The 18,051-nt window shown below is 57.1% G+C and overlaps 9 protein-coding genes across 9 annotated transcripts; 5 read left to right on the top strand and 4 right to left on the bottom strand.

The window, feature by feature from the left end:
- On the bottom strand, positions 1-2,664 carry BDY17DRAFT_292736 (Palmitoyltransferase akr1, ankyrin repeat-containing protein akr1). The gene is made up of 3 exons (XM_033732882.1): positions 1,112-2,664; positions 945-1,057; positions 1-890 (listed from the first exon to the last, which is right to left on the bottom strand). Exons 1-3 carry the CDS (start codon positions 2,512-2,514, stop codon positions 220-222), a joined length of 2,187 nt encoding a protein of 728 aa, XP_033591569.1. The 5' UTR covers positions 2,515-2,664; the 3' UTR covers positions 1-219.
- Positions 2,665-3,268: 604 nt separating this feature from the next.
- BDY17DRAFT_94975 (uncharacterized protein) lies at positions 3,269-4,024 on the top strand. The gene is made up of 2 exons (XM_033738863.1): positions 3,269-3,718; positions 3,810-4,024. The coding sequence occupies exons 1-2, from the start codon at positions 3,399-3,401 to the stop codon at positions 3,958-3,960; spliced, it is 471 nt and encodes a 156-aa protein (XP_033591568.1). The 5' UTR covers positions 3,269-3,398; the 3' UTR covers positions 3,961-4,024.
- A 764-nt stretch (positions 4,025-4,788) lies between these two features.
- BDY17DRAFT_292729 (uncharacterized protein) lies at positions 4,789-5,350 on the top strand. The gene has a single exon (XM_033732881.1). The coding sequence runs from the start codon at positions 5,050-5,052 to the stop codon at positions 5,317-5,319; it is 270 nt and encodes an 89-aa protein (XP_033591567.1). The 5' UTR covers positions 4,789-5,049; the 3' UTR covers positions 5,320-5,350.
- A 494-nt stretch (positions 5,351-5,844) lies between these two features.
- On the bottom strand, positions 5,845-6,581 carry BDY17DRAFT_94968 (uncharacterized protein). The gene has a single exon (XM_033738862.1). The coding sequence runs from the start codon at positions 6,483-6,485 to the stop codon at positions 5,937-5,939; it is 549 nt and encodes a 182-aa protein (XP_033591566.1). The 5' UTR covers positions 6,486-6,581; the 3' UTR covers positions 5,845-5,936.
- Positions 6,582-7,138: 557 nt separating this feature from the next.
- On the top strand, positions 7,139-7,859 carry BDY17DRAFT_292727 (uncharacterized protein). The gene has a single exon (XM_033732880.1). The coding sequence runs from the start codon at positions 7,258-7,260 to the stop codon at positions 7,675-7,677; it is 420 nt and encodes a 139-aa protein (XP_033591565.1). The 5' UTR covers positions 7,139-7,257; the 3' UTR covers positions 7,678-7,859.
- Positions 7,860-8,553: 694 nt separating this feature from the next.
- Positions 8,554-10,373, top strand: BDY17DRAFT_321880 (amino acid permease-domain-containing protein; the record flags this gene model as incomplete). Its single annotated transcript, XM_033736711.1, has 2 exons — positions 8,554-8,855; positions 8,909-10,373. The coding sequence occupies 2 exons, from the start codon at positions 8,554-8,556 to the stop codon at positions 10,371-10,373; spliced, it is 1,767 nt and encodes a 588-aa protein (XP_033591564.1).
- A 53-nt stretch (positions 10,374-10,426) lies between these two features.
- Positions 10,427-12,144, bottom strand: BDY17DRAFT_94946 (uncharacterized protein). The gene has a single exon (XM_033738861.1). The coding sequence runs from the start codon at positions 12,061-12,063 to the stop codon at positions 10,480-10,482; it is 1,584 nt and encodes a 527-aa protein (XP_033591563.1). The 5' UTR covers positions 12,064-12,144; the 3' UTR covers positions 10,427-10,479.
- Positions 12,145-12,162: 18 nt separating this feature from the next.
- Positions 12,163-14,007, top strand: BDY17DRAFT_292724 (uncharacterized protein). The gene is made up of 2 exons (XM_033732879.1): positions 12,163-12,679; positions 12,742-14,007. The coding sequence occupies exons 1-2, from the start codon at positions 12,413-12,415 to the stop codon at positions 13,888-13,890; spliced, it is 1,416 nt and encodes a 471-aa protein (XP_033591562.1). The 5' UTR covers positions 12,163-12,412; the 3' UTR covers positions 13,891-14,007.
- Positions 14,008-14,810: 803 nt separating this feature from the next.
- On the bottom strand, positions 14,811-17,895 carry BDY17DRAFT_247077 (uncharacterized protein; the record flags this gene model as incomplete). The annotated part of the gene is made up of 2 exons (XM_033730791.1): positions 14,811-16,528; positions 16,587-17,895. The coding sequence occupies 2 exons, from the start codon at positions 17,893-17,895 to the stop codon at positions 14,811-14,813; spliced, it is 3,027 nt and encodes a 1,008-aa protein (XP_033591561.1).
- Between the last annotated feature and the right edge of the window lie 156 nt (positions 17,896-18,051).

The following is an 18,051-nucleotide window of genomic DNA, read 5'->3' as shown; positions in this document are numbered from 1 at the left end:
GTTCATAAGGAAGTGACGGCAAGGTGGGCGGGAGCTGGAGCTACTGCGGGCGGCCCGTGCGTGTGTTCCTCAGGCTGCACCACATCTGCACTCTGTCCCATGCACGCACATCGTCTTATGGCGTCTACACTTGGAAGTTCACAACGTGGGTGACACATGAATTGCTCGACAGGACCTCGTGGAAGTCTTGAAACGAGGTTGAGCGAAGCTATCAACCTATCAAGCCTCCCCTTCTTCAGCCTGAGGCACAGCCTCGTAAGCCCCCCGATACCGCATGCCTCCACCCCTCGGGACATCATACACAGCAGTATAATCAATAAGCTCACCACCCAACAACGCCTTTCCGCTCTCCTTGCGACCAAATATCGGCCCATCCATCCAGAAGTCCTGACAATTGCGGAAAATGCCGCGCGAAAAGGGATTTCCCTCTTTTCTTCTCGAGGCGGATGCATCCTTGTTCTTCGCGCCTTTGTAGCCCTGAAAAGCGACGGTGAGGAAAGTGTCGATCCCCAAAATCTTGTACCATTGCGAGAGACAGCCTTCTTTCTTCTTGTGGGCGTGCGAGTGTTTGCCGTCGCCGCTGTCGTGGTCGATGGCGTCGGGCCCGGAGCCGGAGGCGTTGACTTGCCCGCCTTCGGCGGAGACGGCGCCGGTTGTGATGGCTGTTACCAGTGGTCCGGCTCTGTGCTGGCCTTTCATCGTTTCTAGCGTGGTGATGGCTCGCGCGACTTGCGTCAGGTGGACGAAGATCAGCATAAAGGTCCAGGTGAGCTGCAAGGCGCCCCATCCTGTGGTGATGATCGTGAGGGGATCTCGCGAGAAGGCTTCGCAGATCTTGTCTTTAAGAATGGAGCAGTGGGTTTCTGAAGGATTGGGGAGGATTTCAATGTCTACTTTTCGTTAATGAAATACTCTCGCGTGCAGAGTGGAGGGATATGACTTACAAACATAAGTAAGTCGGATCAGCAAGCCCAGCCCGGCAATTAGGAAGATCACGTAGAGCAGGAAGTGCTTGTGGTTGTTGACTGCAATGCAGTTGTCGACCCACGGGCAGTGGCTGTGCCGAGCGTTAGCCATCGGTTCAAACAATACCACACCGGTGACAACTCACTGATCTTCTTTCGCTACACACCGGCCACACCGTTTGCAGTGCTTACTGCGCAGCGGCTTCCGTATCATGCACGCCGTGCAGAAATGCGTCTCATTAAAAGCATCGTGCTCCACCAGCTCGTCGATTGTCTTTTTCGTGGCCCCACGGCTGAGGCCCTTTGGGATGTAACCCGGATCGGCAGTCATTGTGAGGGCGTAAAAGTATGTGCACAGGCTGAAGGAGGTGAGGAATGCAAGGTTGAGGATTGTATGGGACCGAAAGGTCCAGGGAAGAATGTCGAGAAAGTAGCGCACGCCGACCCAGAACAAGGAGGCGGCGAAGATGCCGGCGAGGAAGGGGGTGCGGTGCATGTGCTTCATATCCGGCGGCGCCCAGCGGAGGAGTTTCTGCACGAGATATTGGAGTCCGTAGCCCACCAGTAGTACGCCCGGTACAGCGATCCAGACCAGCATGTGTGCCAGCATGTACAGCTGCAGGCCACCGAGGGCGAAAGGCCAGAGGAAGAAAAAGCGGTTGTAGAACCATCGGCGGTTCTTGACGAAGGGAATGGGGAAGCTCAGCGGATTGCCAGCCTCATCGTAGCCCGAATCTATCAGCGCTCGATGCCACTGCCGTTCTGACTTCATCTTCGACGCTGTCATGGCGGGTGTGTCGCCCTCGGTCTGTCCTTCCGGCGGCTTACTCCGTGCAAATCGGTCACTGTCGAACTCCACCATTTTCTGAATGCACATGTAATTGCCCTTGACAAGCGCCCAGTGGAGCGCCGTAAAGCCCATGTCATCGACCGCATGCACGCTCGCGCCCCACCGCAACAGAATATCCACACACGCCCCGAACCCCTTGTACGCCGCCCACATCAACGCGGTATGTCCTTGTGCATCCGGCACATCGATGGGAATGTCGGGGTGATGTAGTAGCATCACCAGCTGGAACACGTTCCCATCGAGCGTCGCCGAATGCAGCAGATTGTATCCTTGATCATCCCGCAAGAGCGGGTCTGCGCCGTGGGCGAGTAACAATGAAACGATCTTGAGGTTGCACCTCTTGCTCGCCCACAGCACGGGAGTGGCATCAGCGTCGCCTCCCTTTGCATTCACATCCGCGCCAGACTGGATGAGGAAGTGGCACAGAGCATAGTGTCCGTTGATAGCGGCCCAGTGTAGCGCGGTGATCCCCTGCTCATCCTTCGATCGCGCGGTGAACTTCCCACTATCGAATAGTTTTTGGACGCCGCGCAACTCCCCAAGCCTCGCCAGTTGCATCAAATCCTGCTCGACTGCCAGCGGGGGCGGCGGGCTCGAGTCGAGATCGCTAAGTTCGACTTTGTCCAGCCCATCTTTGCTACTGGTGGCGGAGGAGCTGCGCTTGCGGTCGGAGGTGGTGGAGGGAGGGCGCGAGGGCATGGCGGTGGGAGGGGAGGATGGATGGGTGTGTGCGCCGGCGGTTAAGAGAGGAGCGTCATCGTTTGTGTGTCATGGCGGATGTCCAGCACGCTTGCGACGGAAAGTGGTGTGCCTGCTTGCGTGGGAATACGAGGCGCGGTCGTGGCTGTGACAGTCTCGAAGAGGAAAGGCGCAGCGTCAGCCGCGGATTGTTCTTGCCTCGCGAGACGAGACACCTGAGGCATCCACCCCATTCATCCCGCCATCTTCCATCCATCGAAATCTACCTCAGCCATACCTACATCTTGCGAAGCATCCAGCGCTGTTCCGGGGCCCAGCACACCCGAGATCAACGTTGATTCCAAGGCCAGCACCCGTACTACTTCTCTTATCATCTAAGCCGGTGCTTCGGGCAAAGGCCAGCATATCCAGGAGGTCAACGGGGAGCACACTTTCGCGCGCCATTGCTCGTAGGCACATGCCACTCGGGCTCATCTCACGTCCCGTTTCCCGAATGACGTGCAACTTACATACACTTGGAGTGTAGCACTCAGCCCGCCACAGCAAGTCGCCTTGTCCCATGCATTGACCCATGTCTAAAAATGGTACAGTCCTCCCAGCTATCCCTTTCCGCCCTGACATCATACCTATCACAGTATCTCAGCTACTCCAGTCCAGCATCCCCAATTCCACACGTTCCACTAGTAGAAATACTGTGGTGCAGCAATAAGCTTCCGCCCCTTACAAATCTTCCGCCTTGACAAAGCAGGCTGTCCGCACCAAAAGGGTATTCCGCCTGCACGAAAAGGGTATTCAGCCTTACTAAGACTCACCAAATCAACGCCGCCGCTGTAATATGCGCGATTCCAATTGTTCCGCAGCCTGCCACGCCGTTGAACCCGGCCATGCAATCATACTGTGTAGGCGAGTATGTGCCAGACCCCTTATATAGATCGCTCCCAGCTGTAAGCATCTTGGAGTCGTTTCCTTTCTATCCTCTATTCACCTACACTATCTCAGTACCTACCCGTCGACAACTCCCTTCAACGTTTCGCAGCCGATACATCCAAATGGCGCCTCTAGCGGTCACATCCTCCCCTGCTTCCCCCTCCATGCTCGCCAAACGGTACTACTACTACGACTCCTTCTACCACTCCGGCCGCTGGGCCGTCCTCGGCGTCTTTGTTGGACTCTTCGTCCTCTTCTTGATCTTCCTACTCTTCGCGTACGTCTACCCGCTTGCTTCCGCACGCTAAATGCCCGTGGCAGGCAAGCAAGCAATCAAACTTTAGCTGACCGAGTCCTGCGTATTACAGTTGCATGACGGCTCGTAGTCGCCGCCGCAGTGGTCGACAGCCAATTCGAGGCACGGCTTGGACAACGCAAGTCCCGGGCTTTCGGCAGGACGTGGCCCCAGGGACATTTGCATCTCCGAGTGGACCGCCACCAGAGACCACAAAGCTATGATGGCTCCCTTTCTGGTGAAGAATGGAATGGTCAACGCGCAGTTCGGCTGGTGGTAGAAGAATGAGAAGGACATGGACGGACTGTCTGCCGGAGTCTCGGAGTCTGCGGTCGTTGATACCCTCTAAGATCACATATCAGTACAGCGGAGTGAAGAGGACGCATTTGTAGGACGATGAAGACAGTTGATTGTTATTAGAGTGTCAATGTTCTGAGACCCTCGCTGTAACAGCATTCCGTGGACCGAGGACCTCGCTATAGCGATATGGCGACTTCCACTGGCGCCCGTAATCGCCGACCAATCAGCATATAGCCTTGCCATGTCGGCGCCTTACAGAAGGCTCACTCCCGCCTTGGAATACGAAAGCCGAGTTGATTTGAATCGAATGTCGAATTCCAGGTGGTTTCGCGAATCGCTCAAGAGTAGGGGGCCGACTCGCGAGGAACTCCCGCTAGCTCCCGCTCTTCCCGGCCAATCACAATTGATTATACCGAGTTACCACCCGCCCGCGTGAGATGCTGTTGTGAAATGGAATAATCAATCGATTGGCAATCGAATGTCAATCCGGCAGACACGACTCCCGCTAGCTCCCCGTCTTATCAACCAATGATACCATGCATACAGTTTCTGTGAACAATTTGCGCATGAATTTGGGGGAAAGAAGATGTGGTGGTGAGTGAATTGTCAATCGATTGACAATCGATTGAAATCCTAGCCATTTGCGACTCCCGCTAGCTCCCGTCTTCACTGACCAATCAAAGCCGTCCAGGTCACTACACATCCTGAAAACTAATGAGTCTCCGTCCTAACCGTCTTTCCATCTTCACTGGCTCGACATATGTGATGGCCACATTGCCCACCTTGATAAGCGTGTCCTGCGCGTCGAGCACGTTGCGTGATGCGCTGGTTGCGAAGCGCAGAACACACTTTCGAAAGCCATCATGTGTGCTGTTGAAGATGTTAAGCAGCGCCACCGAATGTCCTCACACTGACGCCAGCCCCAAGCTGACGACTCAGCTGCTGGAGTCTTCCTCCTCCCCCTCGACCTCTCTCTCATCGTCGGCATCGTCCGCCGTGTCGTCTACATACGAATGACCTTCTTCCTCACTCTCCAGCTCTCCTGTTTGTTCAACATCGACTTGCTCCTCCCATCCCTTTTCTTCTCCTTGTGTTTCTTCCTCCTCATGACCGACTACGCCGACCGCATGAGCACCGCTGTCCTCTTGCTGCGTTGGCCCAATCTTCCCGCCTCTCGAGTGATGAATCGGCAAAGGCTGTTGGCTCGCCGCCGCAGATGCCAGTACACTCAATCTGTCCTGTCCCGCATCACCTCCGCTCCTCTCGATCGATACGTGCGCTGATCCACTAGACTGAAATGGAGCAAGTAGGTACTGTGTCGAGTGCTGCGCAGCTTCGCTGGCCTGAGATTGAACGGTCGAAGCCCGTGGCGTCGAAGTCGTGGACGGAGACTGCGGTTGCTGCTGCTGTTCTTCCGTGAAGAGCGGCGGCCTGTGCTGAGCGCAGTACATTGAACCTCTAGCGTAGAGGATTGTGCATGAACAGGATGTAGGATATTGGGTGATTTGCTCACAGCCTCGGCGCGTGCATACGTAGAATTCGATGCACATGATTTGGAGGCGTGGGATTTGCGGGCGTAGATGGTCGGGTGTCGTGTGGCTGTTGGAGCTGGGAAGGATGGAAGCTGTTGTTGATGAAGGCATGACGAGTTGGGACTGAGCGGATTTAATGTTGCGGTTTGTTGCTGTGTTTGTCGTTGTGAGTGGTGTGTGAAGGCGGCATTATCTTCTGGCATTTGTTTTACATTGAGACATCTCGGACACGAAACAAGCGATGAGACCATTACGTGTGTGCTCTGACAAATACGAGAGTCCTGTTTGTTTGTCCCATTGAGAAGTGTCTTTTGTTGGTCAGGTCATGCAGAGGTGTGTATAGCTTTAGTGTATGCAAGCCCTTCTGCTCAAAGCACACCTTTCTTTATTCCTCCGCCATAGTTCTCAAGCTGGAAGCATCCAAAATGTCCCACTTGGCTTCGGGCGGCCGTATCTTCGCCCATGCCTGAATCAGGGTGTTCTCTGGCCGGTCCAATCTGCTTCCCTACGATCTGTCTCTTCCTCCAAGGGGCCTTCAGTGCAGGATCATGGGCTTCTCGCCACTGGAATGCATAGGTGACTACCTCCTTGCTGACCATCTCCAGTGGAACTTCCCGCCGGGCCAAGTAGTCATCTAAGTGCTCATACGGCAACGGCAACGGCCAGTCTCCTCTAGACACGTGGCTAGCAGCGAGGGCCGTCCGTTCAGGTTTTCCTCTCGAATTCGGATCGGTGCGCCAGTGCTCCCATAACTCGGGCTCGTACAGGCTGTGCTTCGCGAGGACTGCGGCGTAAAGGTGTCGTAACTTGGCCCGGAGACATTCCTGGTCATTCGGTAGGCTACATGGTAGTCGATCCAAGTGGGTGGTGCTTAGGCATATCTGTCTCAGCAGGTTATCCAGCTCTCGCGGCGCCATTTGCGCTGCTGCTTTTGTCAACTCGTCATGTTCTCGAGTCTCCCGCTTGATGCACTTTGTCGACTCCCCCTTCGTCAGCTCTGTCTGATCCGGCTCTTGCTTGCCTGGCGCTTCCCGGGCTAACTCTGCTTTGATTAGCTGTGCCTTGAGGAGCTTCACAGTGTCTGGCTCATCTTCGATTTGCCCTGCATCCTCAATCAAGGCTGGCGAGTATGCTAGATGAGCAGGGCGCAATGGCTGCTGAAGGCGCAGCTTCAATTCCTCTGTGAGGCGTTCGTCCAGTCCGGAATCGAGCTCCAAAGCGATCGTGCGCGCTGAAGCAAGCTATTGGGGGGGAGAGGCGCTGCAAGGTTGTCTCGCTCATGTCCACGCTGAGTCATGGTGTCCCGCCGACCGCTGGTCATGTGCGATTGTAGTCGATAGAAGCGGCTGTGAGATAAATAAACCAGGGCCTAGCTGCTTGTGTTGACCAAGCAGCTGCTCTGCCGCAGACGGAATTGATAAGGGGCCACTCGCTGCCAGCGCCAGGTTCCAGGGGATCGTTGAGGTAGGTAGACTTTCTGGCAGCGGCTGCTGGAAGCTTGCTGATGGCACTGGTATGCACACCGATGATGGGTCGACGTGTTCAGGACGACACCTCTCACAGAGCTGATCAAGGCATACCGGATCGTCTTGTGTCTGGCCACAGTTCTCGGGGCAGGCGATGATGTGTGGCGGAAGTGCAGGGGTTTTCTAAGAGCACTGAGGGCATCTCCACCATAGTTCTTGACACATGTTTGCTGTGTGTACCAAGTGTATGCGTGTATCAAATATGCGACAGCAAGGACGGTCTGTCGGATATGAACAGAAGGAACCCATATGTATAGCTGATGATCAAGGGAATATATTGAATGAGTATAAGGAAGTGGCCAGTGAATGGAGCCATGGTTCGCGAGGCCGTAGTGAATATTACAAGATCAGACGCAAGTACTTACGAGCCTGTGAACCGTTGCACCACCGCGCAAAGGGACTGGTATCGAGTAACATATGCAGCAAACTCGCGGATTGCCATCGACTAGAGCCAATGACTGGCGTAGGAGATGCCGCGATGGCTATCCCTATTTCATGCGAGCACATGAGCCGAGCGAGCAGCTTGTTCAAAACTTCTGAAGTCATGTTTGACATGGTCGAGTTGGGGTTCCAGCAAACTTGAGCTTCGCTGGTGGCCAGGGCCCGTGGCTGCCCAGGTGTTTTGGTGGATGTGATATGTCGTAGACGGCATCACGTGAAACCACAACGTTGCTGCCTAAAGCACATGGCACCTCACAGGACTCGGCCAGCCAAGGACTCGCAGCACACGACGAGGTACTAACACAGTACATGCGAACACGAACGAGCACATGCAAGATGAAAGTGAACGGCGAGGTCGGCGAAAAGCCGGAAGGCCGAACGAACGGGCGGGTCCAGACTCTGCGCCCTGCATGGCAGCAACGCCCGGTCACGCGACTGGCGTGGGGGCAACCAGCGGCACCTGCGCGGAAGCCTGAATCGTGTTCGCCTTTTGTTGCCTCGCCGGGCTTTGGAAACACACCACACGCCGCAGCATCATCATCGCCCAGCGTGCCATTATCATCAGCATCAGCCCGCACGTCACTCGTCATCTACAGTCCATCATCTGCTCCTCAGGACCGTGTGTTGACATATCGGCTCGGAAACAATGCTGCCAGATCAATCTCCACGGGCACTCGCTAGACCACTCCACTCCACGTTTCCCATGTCAAAGAAGGTTTGAGACTAGGCGGCCGGCGATTGGAACCCGTCGCCTTCGAGTGGCCTTGCCCGCATCCCCATCCGCAGGCAAATTGACTTTTCCCCTCTCTCATGCCTCTCCGCCTCTTTTTCGCCGCACTGCTTGTTTCCTTATAAGCTTCCATCCCTCACGGCGTGTCGTCTTGTCTCTGCATCTCTCGCATTTCAGCCGTATATGGCCTTTGTGCAAGCCTTTTTCTGCCTCTTGTTGAGAGCCATACGCTGAAGCGACCTCGGCCCTTTTGACCCACACCTTACACCACCCTCTACCCCTCCAACCATGGCCGAACGCACTCGCGCCGAGTCCGTCGCGCACGACGATGAGGGCGCGCTCGCCCTGCTCGGCAAGAAGCAAGTGCTCAAGCGCCGCTTCGGCTTCGCGTCCTTGTTCGGCTTCGCCGTGTGCGAGTTGATCACGTGGGAGACCGTCTTGGCCATCTTCTCGCAGGCCTTCAACAACGGCGGGCCTGCCGGCGCCGTCTACGGCTTCATCATCGCCTGGAGCTCCACGCTGTCGGTGTATACCGTCATTTCTGAGCTGGCCTCTCTTGCGCCCATTGCGGGAGGGCAATATTACTGGGTGTAAGTGGCACATATACATTCCATGCATTCGTCTTCTGACGCGTGATGCGTAGATACATGCTGGCTCCCGCCAATTACAAGACCGCCCTGAGCTACGTCGTGGGATGGCTGACCTCGCTCGCCTGGATTGCCACCGTGGCCACCGAGACGCTCTTCGCAGGCACCATTATCCAAGGCATCCTCATCCTCGACTACTCCCCGGAGTACTCCCCCAAGCCATATCAAGGAACGTTGTTGACCTGGCTGGTCATCTGCGTCTGCATCTTCATCAACGTCATCATTCCCAACTGGCTCCCGCGCTTTGAAATCGGCATGGTCGTCTTCCACATTATCGGCTTCATCGCCATTGTCGCCACTCTGTGGGCCTTGACACCGCATTATTCCACCAGCTCCGACGTATGGGCCTTGGCGTTGAACAATGGCGGATGGCCTACGCAAGGCCTGTCCTACTGCGTCGGCTTCCTCGGTAACGTGGCCACGTTCGTGGGCGCAGATGCGAGTGTGCACCTGGCTGAAGAGGTGTCCAATGCCGCTCTGAACATCCCCCGAGCCATCCTGGCCGCCATGACGATCAACGGTGCCGTGGGCTTCATCATGATGGTGACTGTCCTGTATTGCCTCGGAGACATCACCACCGTCGAAGACACGGCCACCGGCTATCCTTTTATTCAAATCTTCAAGGACAGCGTGTCCAGCACTGCAGGCGCCACCGTCATGTCTGCCGTAGTGCTGATCCTCACCTGGGCCTGCGCAACAGGCATCCTGACAACGGCTTCTCGCATGGTCTGGTCCTTTGCCCGCGACAACGGCCTGCCCGCCTCCCGCCAGCTCTCCCGAGTCAATTCGCGCACCAAAATCCCCGTCACTGCCGTCCTCACCGTCGCCGTCATCTCCGCCTTGCTCACCCTGATCTACATCGGCTCCGACGCGGCCTTCAACGACGTCATCTCCCTCACCATCACCGGCTTCTACGGCTCCTACTTCATCCCCGCCTCCCTCTTGCTCTACCGCCGCATCAAAGGCCAGATCCTGCCCTACGGCACCACGCCCGAGCCCGCGCACACGCGCGGCATGAGCACCTTCAACTTCGAAAAGCCCGCCACTGGAGCCGACTCGCCCTCGCGCTCCGAAGAAGCGGACAAGGTCAAGATCGAACGCGAAGGGAAAGGCGCCGACTCGCCCTCCGCCGCAGCGCATGCCGACATCGGCCACGGCTCCGTGCTGAACGAGGCGCCCCTCATCTGGGGCCCGTGGCATCTCAAGGGCATCTTCGGCATCATCAACAATGCGTACGCGTGCGTTTACATGATTTTCGTCATCTTCTGGAGTGTCTGGCCGCCGGACTACAAGGTGACGGCCGCGACGATGAATTACAGTGTGGCGGTGACGGGTGGGGTCATGCTTCTCAGCTTCATCTGGTATATGGTGCGCGCGAAGAAGCTGTACAAGGGCCCGACGGTGGATGAAGAGGTGGTTGCGGCCGTGCTGCGCCATGGTTCTGTCGTGTCGGTGTCGTGATTGTGGTGAATGGGGAAAAGGGGTGGTGATGAGTGGTGGTTTGATTCATCTCGTTCTGCGGGTGGTAGCCATCTGAACTTTGAGGATACCCCTTTCGCTTGCACATCTACACTGTATGGCTAGTCATATCGTTATCGCTTGCCACCGCTTTCCAGAACCGCACCGCGGACTCGTAGTCCTCAGATCGATCGTGCATCAGCCACCAATCCAGAATCTGCGTCGCTGTGCCTTTGCCAAGGTTCTCCCCGGAATGCAAAAGCGCGGACGCAGCCGTGACGTCGCGCGCCAGAAGCGCATCCACGTCGGGATAATCGCCGCCGTGCACGATGTACGTTTCGACAGCGTCGCGAAGGAAGTTGGAGGGCCTGAGGTCGCCGTCCTCGCAATCGAAATCAAAGTCCGGCGGCACGCCGTCGTCGAACGTCACGAATTTCCCGCGCAACCGGACGTGCTGCAGCCTCGGGGTGAGCTGGGCGAAGCGGGTGAAGACGGAGGGCCAACTGCCGTAGTGCAGGTCTACGTTGGCAAGGGACACGCGTTCCAGCGTGGGATGCTGTCGATTGATCAGACGACACAAATCGTCTTCTTCGACCGCGAAGCTGCCCAGATGGAGTTCGCGAAGATGCGCCCAGGCAGAGGCGGGAGTAAGTTGGGACAGGTCGGCGATTGCAAGCAATTCCGGATGGAACCCTGTGTCGATGACCTTGAAGTCGAGCTTCAGGACGCGAAGCTCGGTTGCGGCGGCTAGAAGCTTGCGTAGCTCCCCACGCATCAAGACCGAATACATGTTTGATAGCGATGACGTGAGCTCGTCTTCCGAGGATTCGAAGCGGATCTCCAGCTCGTGCAAAGAGCGCACTAGATTGCGGACCTTGTCGAGGACCACGTAATTCCCTTCGAGGAGTTCGTGGGTCAGCCCCACCAACGTGAGACGCTTCAAGAGCCGGCCAGTTTTCTCCGTAACTCTTGCCAGCGCCTCGACGGGCTGGACTCCACGCGGAGATATGCTGATCTGCGAAGGCGGCTGTACGATTCCTTCGAACGCTAGATCTAGCATGCGAGGATATCTTTGGTGATCTTCGGACCGGCCGACTTTGATGGTGACGTCGTCTAGATTCGGGCATGCGCTAAAAAGGTGAGTGAGGTGGTAAACATCGATGTCGGAGGCGATCAAGTGCATATCATCCGCTGCGAGGAAGAAGTAGCGGTGGTAAGTTTGCTCGCTCCTATCGTTCGATCGAAGAATGCGCCTCGCGGGATCCTTTCGCTGTATTCGTTTGAGGTCTGTTTTGCACAACTGGGGGTTTCTGACCGGGTCGGGTGAATCGGCGAAGTCCTCGCGCTGCTCCTCGTAATCGTATAGTCGCTGACGGGGCAGACAGACATAGCCACGCTCACACGCCGTGCAGCTTTCCAATGGGAGGCGAGGGTAGTACTGGTCAGCCTGATAGAACAGCGAGCGGACAGTCCTCGGGATGCGGGGATGCTTGGCGATCTCGGACAACCGTGCGAGGCGATCGTATTTGAAAACCAGCGGAACAACGTGTAGGAGGTGGTCGACGCCGATGGCGGCCCAAGAAGAGCAAGTCAGGCGGGCGGCGCACACATCCTGCGGGTTTGCTGCGAGATATATAAAGATGTGGTTGACCAGTTCGAGCGGGAGATCTTGAAATGAAGCTTTGAGAGACATGGTGACGTGTTAAATCTTGGATGTGCATGCAGTGAATGATCCTGTCGGTACATCGCCCACTCGAGGATGCCCTGTTCGAGGAATAGGAGGTCGTTAGAAGACGGTGTGGGGTGGGAGCACAGCAAACATATGCGGTCCAAGCTGCGGTTGGTGTCGGAGCGGGCCGCAAAGGACTTTCCCAATTGAGAAACAGGCTTTCGACGTATCAACAATCGAGCTTCTTCACTTCCTGTCAGTCATGTAATTCACCGGAAAGCAGACGCCCACGGCAGAAAACTAAAGAATGTGAGGCGAGCGAACGCCACTCGCGATTTCTCTGTAACTCGGCAATCCTTGGACACGCATCAACATGCCAGCACGGGTGCGCAAAGCACCGCTGAGCGAGCGCATTCAGGCCCATCTCGACCCCTATGACCTTCTCCTCTGGCTGTCGGAACTGCTGAACGACGACACTTTTGAGGAATGGCTGAAAGGATGGGCGACGCCGATCGGGGTTGGCATGAACATCGTCTTCATCATCGCTAGAGCGGCAAGCAAACCGGGAAGCTCAAGCGGCTACGATGATGTGTTCGGGAGCAGTGATTTGGATGGGCGAGGTGGATGGCTGTCTTGGTTGGTGCGTAGCATTTCAGCCCTCCTCTGGAATATTGTTCTCTTGCTAACCCGTCCCTATTCAAGGCCGCGTTTCTTGTCCATCTCTTGACCTTGTTCTGCTGCTGGAATGCTCTGGCCACATTCATGCGAAAGAGACATTACCGGCTCTTCGAGCAGCCAGTCGACGAACCCCCGGCCACCCCCTCAGCACAGCGAGTGCGCGTCGACAGCTCCCCTGCATCATCCCCTCTTCAATACCTGAAGAACGTGGTATCCTCTGCCACCGCCACTACCCGCGCATACCCCGACCCGGAACGAGAAGTCTGGCAACTCAGCGTCTGGGACCCCAAACCCTTCCAGCTCACCCTCTTCACCCTCTTCTCCCCCGGCCACGTCCTCCTCTACTACGCTCTCCTCCCACCAACACCACAAAACCCCAGGCCCTCCGTCGCCGTCTTCACAGCCGTCCTCTTCGGCGCCCTGCTCTCCCTCCAACTCGCCTATCTAAAATCCTCCTTCAGCCAACAAGCAAAGGACTCCACCCTCGTGCACGGCGAAGTAATGCACGAATACGACACGAAATTCGTGCGCCCCTCCCTCAACCGCCCAGTACGCGACGTCGGCATCCAAACCCGCGAATCCACCCTCTCGCCCCGCGGCACCCGCACCCGCGAAGTCGACATCTACACGCCCACAACCATCATCAACCGCGGCTTCCGCACAAACCCCAACCCCAACTACGCCAGCCAGTACGACCCGGATGACCTCGCCTCCTCCCGCCCGACGCCCTCGCGCCGCACCTCAGACATAAGCTTCACCACGCCGTCTCTCACCACGCCTGCCAACGCATACTCCCAAACAAACCCCGGGACGACAACCTCCACGTACCGCTCCGCAGCAACAACACCCTACTCCCGCCAAAGCACAGGCGGTGCCTCAACCGCAGCAGACTTCTCCTCCCCGCTGAAAGCCCACCACTCCCACCGCCCAGCAGAACCCGCTCGCCATAGAAGCGCCGGCGGCGACGGCGGCTCCATGGGCGTCTACAGCCACGCCGCGAGTCCGCTGCGCAAAGCCGCGAGTGCGAATCACCTCACGGGACGCCTGGAGGGCGGCGGCAGCAGCAGCAGCTCGCACCACCGGCCGGGCAGTCCGTTGAAGCGCGTTAGCACGCCTGGGGATGTGGGTGGGGGAGGAGCATTCGCGCGCAGGAGGGACACTGGGCGTATGTAGAGTTTCGTCTGGATGTCTCCTTCTCGGTAAGCGAGCGTGGCGAAGTCAGGCATTCTGAAGCATGAAAGAAGCACATCATGACCGACGTGGAAAGGAAGAGCAAAAGCATGTAGTCAGTCGCTTCAATACGACAGCTACATAAGAGTAAAGTAGGTACGATCACCAGAAAACAACACAGCAGCAAATAACCACCATACGCCAGCCTGTCCCTCCCGCCCTTGTACCCTCATTTTTCCCTTTCCTTTTCGTTCATTCCCCATCCTTTATAGCAACACCCAGCCCAGCAACTCGGCAGGAGGAGAAAAAGAGTAAGACTCCAAAGAAGTCAATAACGCCCCAGCCCACGCCTGTCCTGTCCCCGACGTATGCTGTGCTTTTCGAGGTGGTGTTGGCAAAATCCACTCGGTTCATGTGTCCGAAAACAGGCGAGTACGTAAGGCGGGATACAAGCGGCTGCGGACAAGGTGGCCGTCATTGGCGATGTGCATCCGTGTTGAAGAGAAGTCTGGCGACTCGGCTGGCAGCCGCTCATCCGTCCAGTCTAAAGGCGATCAAAGCAAAGAAAAGAGAGAAAGAGGAAAGCGTGTGCGCATTTGTGATCCGTGGGCAGGCCCGGGCCCCATTGGTCTATAGTCTATATTTCGTGATGTTTGCTGTCCTTTCGTGGGAGATAATGAAAAACGAAGAGAGTCGCGCCGTCCGAACGCCGGGGGAAAAGAAATTGGTGTGAAGCCGAGAGATGATGGTGGTCTTGGTGGGATTTCCGGGAGTCGTTTGGTCGATTTGTCTGCATGTTGGTCGCGATGTAGTGTGGGAAGTGAATTTGCCTGGCTCGCTGCCTGACGGCGGCCATCAAAGGGGATATGCGGGCGGGCCTTCGGTCGGGCTAATGGGGTCCTGACTTGGTCTGAAGAGGAGTGTCACTGAGAGGAAGTATTAGTACACGACGGATATGCTGATGCCAATAACATGGACTCACTGTCGAGCGTCAGACTGTCCAGCCCGTACTGCTCGTGGATATCACCGACAGCTCCAAGATCAACCCCTTTCGTCCCCTGTTCACCCGCGACAAACGCCTTGATCTGCTTCAACAGCATCATGACCTGCTGGAAGCGGAGGTCCGCGGGAGAAGACCATTGGACAACGTCTTGAGAACGCAGAAAACTGCGGCCGAGGTAGAAAAAGCTAACACCATCCTTGGTGAAGCCGAAGCGCCGGTTCTGGGAGCGGCTCGGGGGGTGCTGCAGGCCCATGTCCTCGTCCCAGCTCATCTTCCACTTGTCCAGAGCTTGACCGAGGTGCACCTTCCGGCGGTGGGCTGCGGCGATGAGAGGTCCGCCATTAACGGGAGTCGCAGTACGACTGCTCGAGTTACTGCCTGTTCCAGCATCAACGCCCTGTTGCACCCAATTGTTCTGCCCCATTGGTGTGACCGGGGTGCCGGGACCGAGGTAATAGTCCAACACGTAGCCATCCACATTGGCGAGAGTGCGTCGACACAAGACGATTTGCGTGAGTAGCGCATGTACCAAGATGAACTTTGAGTACACATTCGTCGTATTGACTTGGAACTTGGCGTCCGGTTCTAGGAGGGTCCGTAGAGCGTCACGCATCGCGGGCTGGCGCGGTCGCCTCGTACCGGTCTCATTGTTCGTCTGATATTCCGGACCAAGCAGGCCAAGCGCGCTCGCACACTCCTCGGCGTTCTTTGCGTCCCAAGCTGCGTCATCTGATGGTAACGCCAACCGGGTCTCGAGAGGATCGTGGTGAAAGCCGGAGTTGAAGTAGATGCCCGACGCGGCGTCAGTCAGCAGAAGCAGGTAGAACAGGCGATTGCGCTTCTCCTGTTCCAGCCATCGTTGCCAGTCCCAGCTCTTCAACTCTACCGACGCATCGATGTCGCCCTGTCCATTGTGAAGCACACTGTACGCATAATGGCCTGGCGGTGCAGGATATGCAAGTCCAGCTGCCTTGGCAATAGCCATGACAACGGGGAACTCGTCTCGCGCGGCTTGGCGGTGTTGCGGCTCTCCATGCCATATGAACGTTGTCTGGATAATATGGAGCGCCTGGAGTTCCTCGATGTCCCGCGGACGGGAGCCTAGGCCTTCGGTGTCTTCGTTCACGTAGCGACGGTAGATGTGACAGTTTCTGTGGACTACGGCCTTGACGAATTGCATAATCTCCCTAGTCTGGTGGATGTCGAAACTCGTGCTATAGATTGCGCCAATGCCGAGCACGGCCAGAAGCAGGGGGTTGCTGGCTTCCGCGAGCTTGAACGTTGGCATGTGCAGCATCGGCCAATGTTCGTGAAAGGACCAGTAGTGCTTTGCCATGTGCTTGATTCCCGAGACGGTCAAAAAGCTCTTGACCAGTCTTGCGGCAGACTCGCTCGGTGCTGGCTCCACACCGTCCGGAAAGCAGTACTCCGCCAAACTGTCGACTTTGACTTGCACAGGATCTTCGAGATACCAGTCGGAAGACCCGAAAATACCACCACCGTCCCATCGCGGTTTGCACACCGTTGCGCTCGCATGCGTATACAGAGAACCAAAGAGAGAGTCGTCGCGCGTCAGAAGAGGGTCCACGTGGTCTTCGTCCTGGCCAGCACGGTTGACAAGCGCATGCGAGGTGGCGGCTGAAGACACCACGTTAGCACTTGACACAGCGCTAATGTGGTGTTCTTCATTGCTCACTCGCAGGCTGGCCGCCCATGAAGCCGTCTTGACCGCCTTGGCTGAAGACGCGGGACCAGTCTACGTTGCTGCCGCTACCGTCGCCGTTGGGCGCTTGCGGGTGCGGGCTGCTGGTGTGGTTGCCGTCGTAGCGTGAACTCTGTTGAGGTAGATATGGCATCTGCGGCTGTTGCTGTTGGCCGTTGTAGACACTTCCATTCATCTGTGGGTTCTGGAAGGCGTAGTTGGACTGTACGGGGCCAGAAGTTGAGGAGCTCGTGGGCATAGAATAGGCTGGCATGCCTGGTTGAAGACCGCCCGAGGAACCCATTTGCTCGTTGTTCGCAACAGTCGAACCCAGTAAGCCCATGCCTGCCATGCTGTTGCGGTGGCCCATGTGGTTCGGCGAGATGATGCTATTGGCACGCGACGTTCTTGCCGACATGTCGCCGTTGACTGCGGGGTTTTGATTGACGCCGCCGTTGTACGACGTGCCGGCAACCTCTTGGAGGCCAGCCAAGCCGATGGGGCCGTCTTGTTGGGTCATCGAAAGTCTGTTGGAGTTGTTGGAGTTCCGGGGCTGGTGGGCCAGATGATTGGCGCCGGTGGGGTTGCCGCGGCGGATGGAGCACTTCTGGAAGTGACGTTTCAAGATGTCGCTGCGCGAGAAGGTGTCTTTGCACAAGAAGCACATGTACGGACGGTCGCCGGTGTGCCGCAGAAGATGGCGCTTGAGATGCTTCGCGTGCAGATATGTCTTGTTGCAGTGCGGGCAAGGGTATTTCCCGTCGGCGTCCTTTTGCGGAATCATGCTCTTTCCACCCTGTGCGCTGCCCTGGGCCGGGGCATTGGGTCGGCCTGGAGCACTTGGCAGGATGCCGCGGCGCCCTTGAGACCCGACAACGTGCGTGGGAGTTTCCTCGTTCTGCATGAATGCCGGTTGCTGGCCGTAGTGATTGTTGCTCGACAGGCTCGGGAGGCCAGTGGGGGGCATTGGGCGGAGAGAGGGCAAGCCGGGGGCAATGGAGGTGGCGGGCGGCAAGGAGGTGGCCGTGGAATTGGGATAGGGCATGGACTGCGTCATGGGGTAGGGGTGATTGTAGGAGGATGGCGGAAGCATGGAGCCCGGCTGGGGGTTGGAGGGGCTCATGTGAGAGTAGGCGGTGGAGCTGTTGGTCTGCATGGATGAGGTTGCGGGCGGGTGTGGGGTGGTGGGCGTGCCCGTTTGGCTGCCCGGGTGGCCGTAGGAGAGATTGCCGAACTGAAAGCCACTCTGGCCTTGCAAGGGCGGCAGGGTGGTGTGGGACGGGGGATCCTGAGGGTGCGACATGCCGCCAAAGGAGCCCAGGCCCGGCTGGTGTTGCGTGGCGGCGGAGGGGTAGGGAGGCATGTACCCGGGGTTGAAATGGCTGTCCATATTATAGCAATGGGTGGACGTGGTGGGCCGGAGAAGAATAGACGTTGGCGGTGGTGGTGATGGTGGAAA

This window comes from Neohortaea acidophila, assembly GCF_010093505.1.
Source record: "Neohortaea acidophila strain CBS 113389 unplaced genomic scaffold BDY17scaffold_3, whole genome shotgun sequence".
Classification (NCBI taxonomy): Eukaryota; Fungi; Ascomycota; class Dothideomycetes; order Mycosphaerellales; family Teratosphaeriaceae; genus Neohortaea; species Neohortaea acidophila.
The sequence above is the reverse complement of the archived record's forward strand: the minus strand, read 5'-3'. Positions and strand labels throughout refer to the sequence as shown.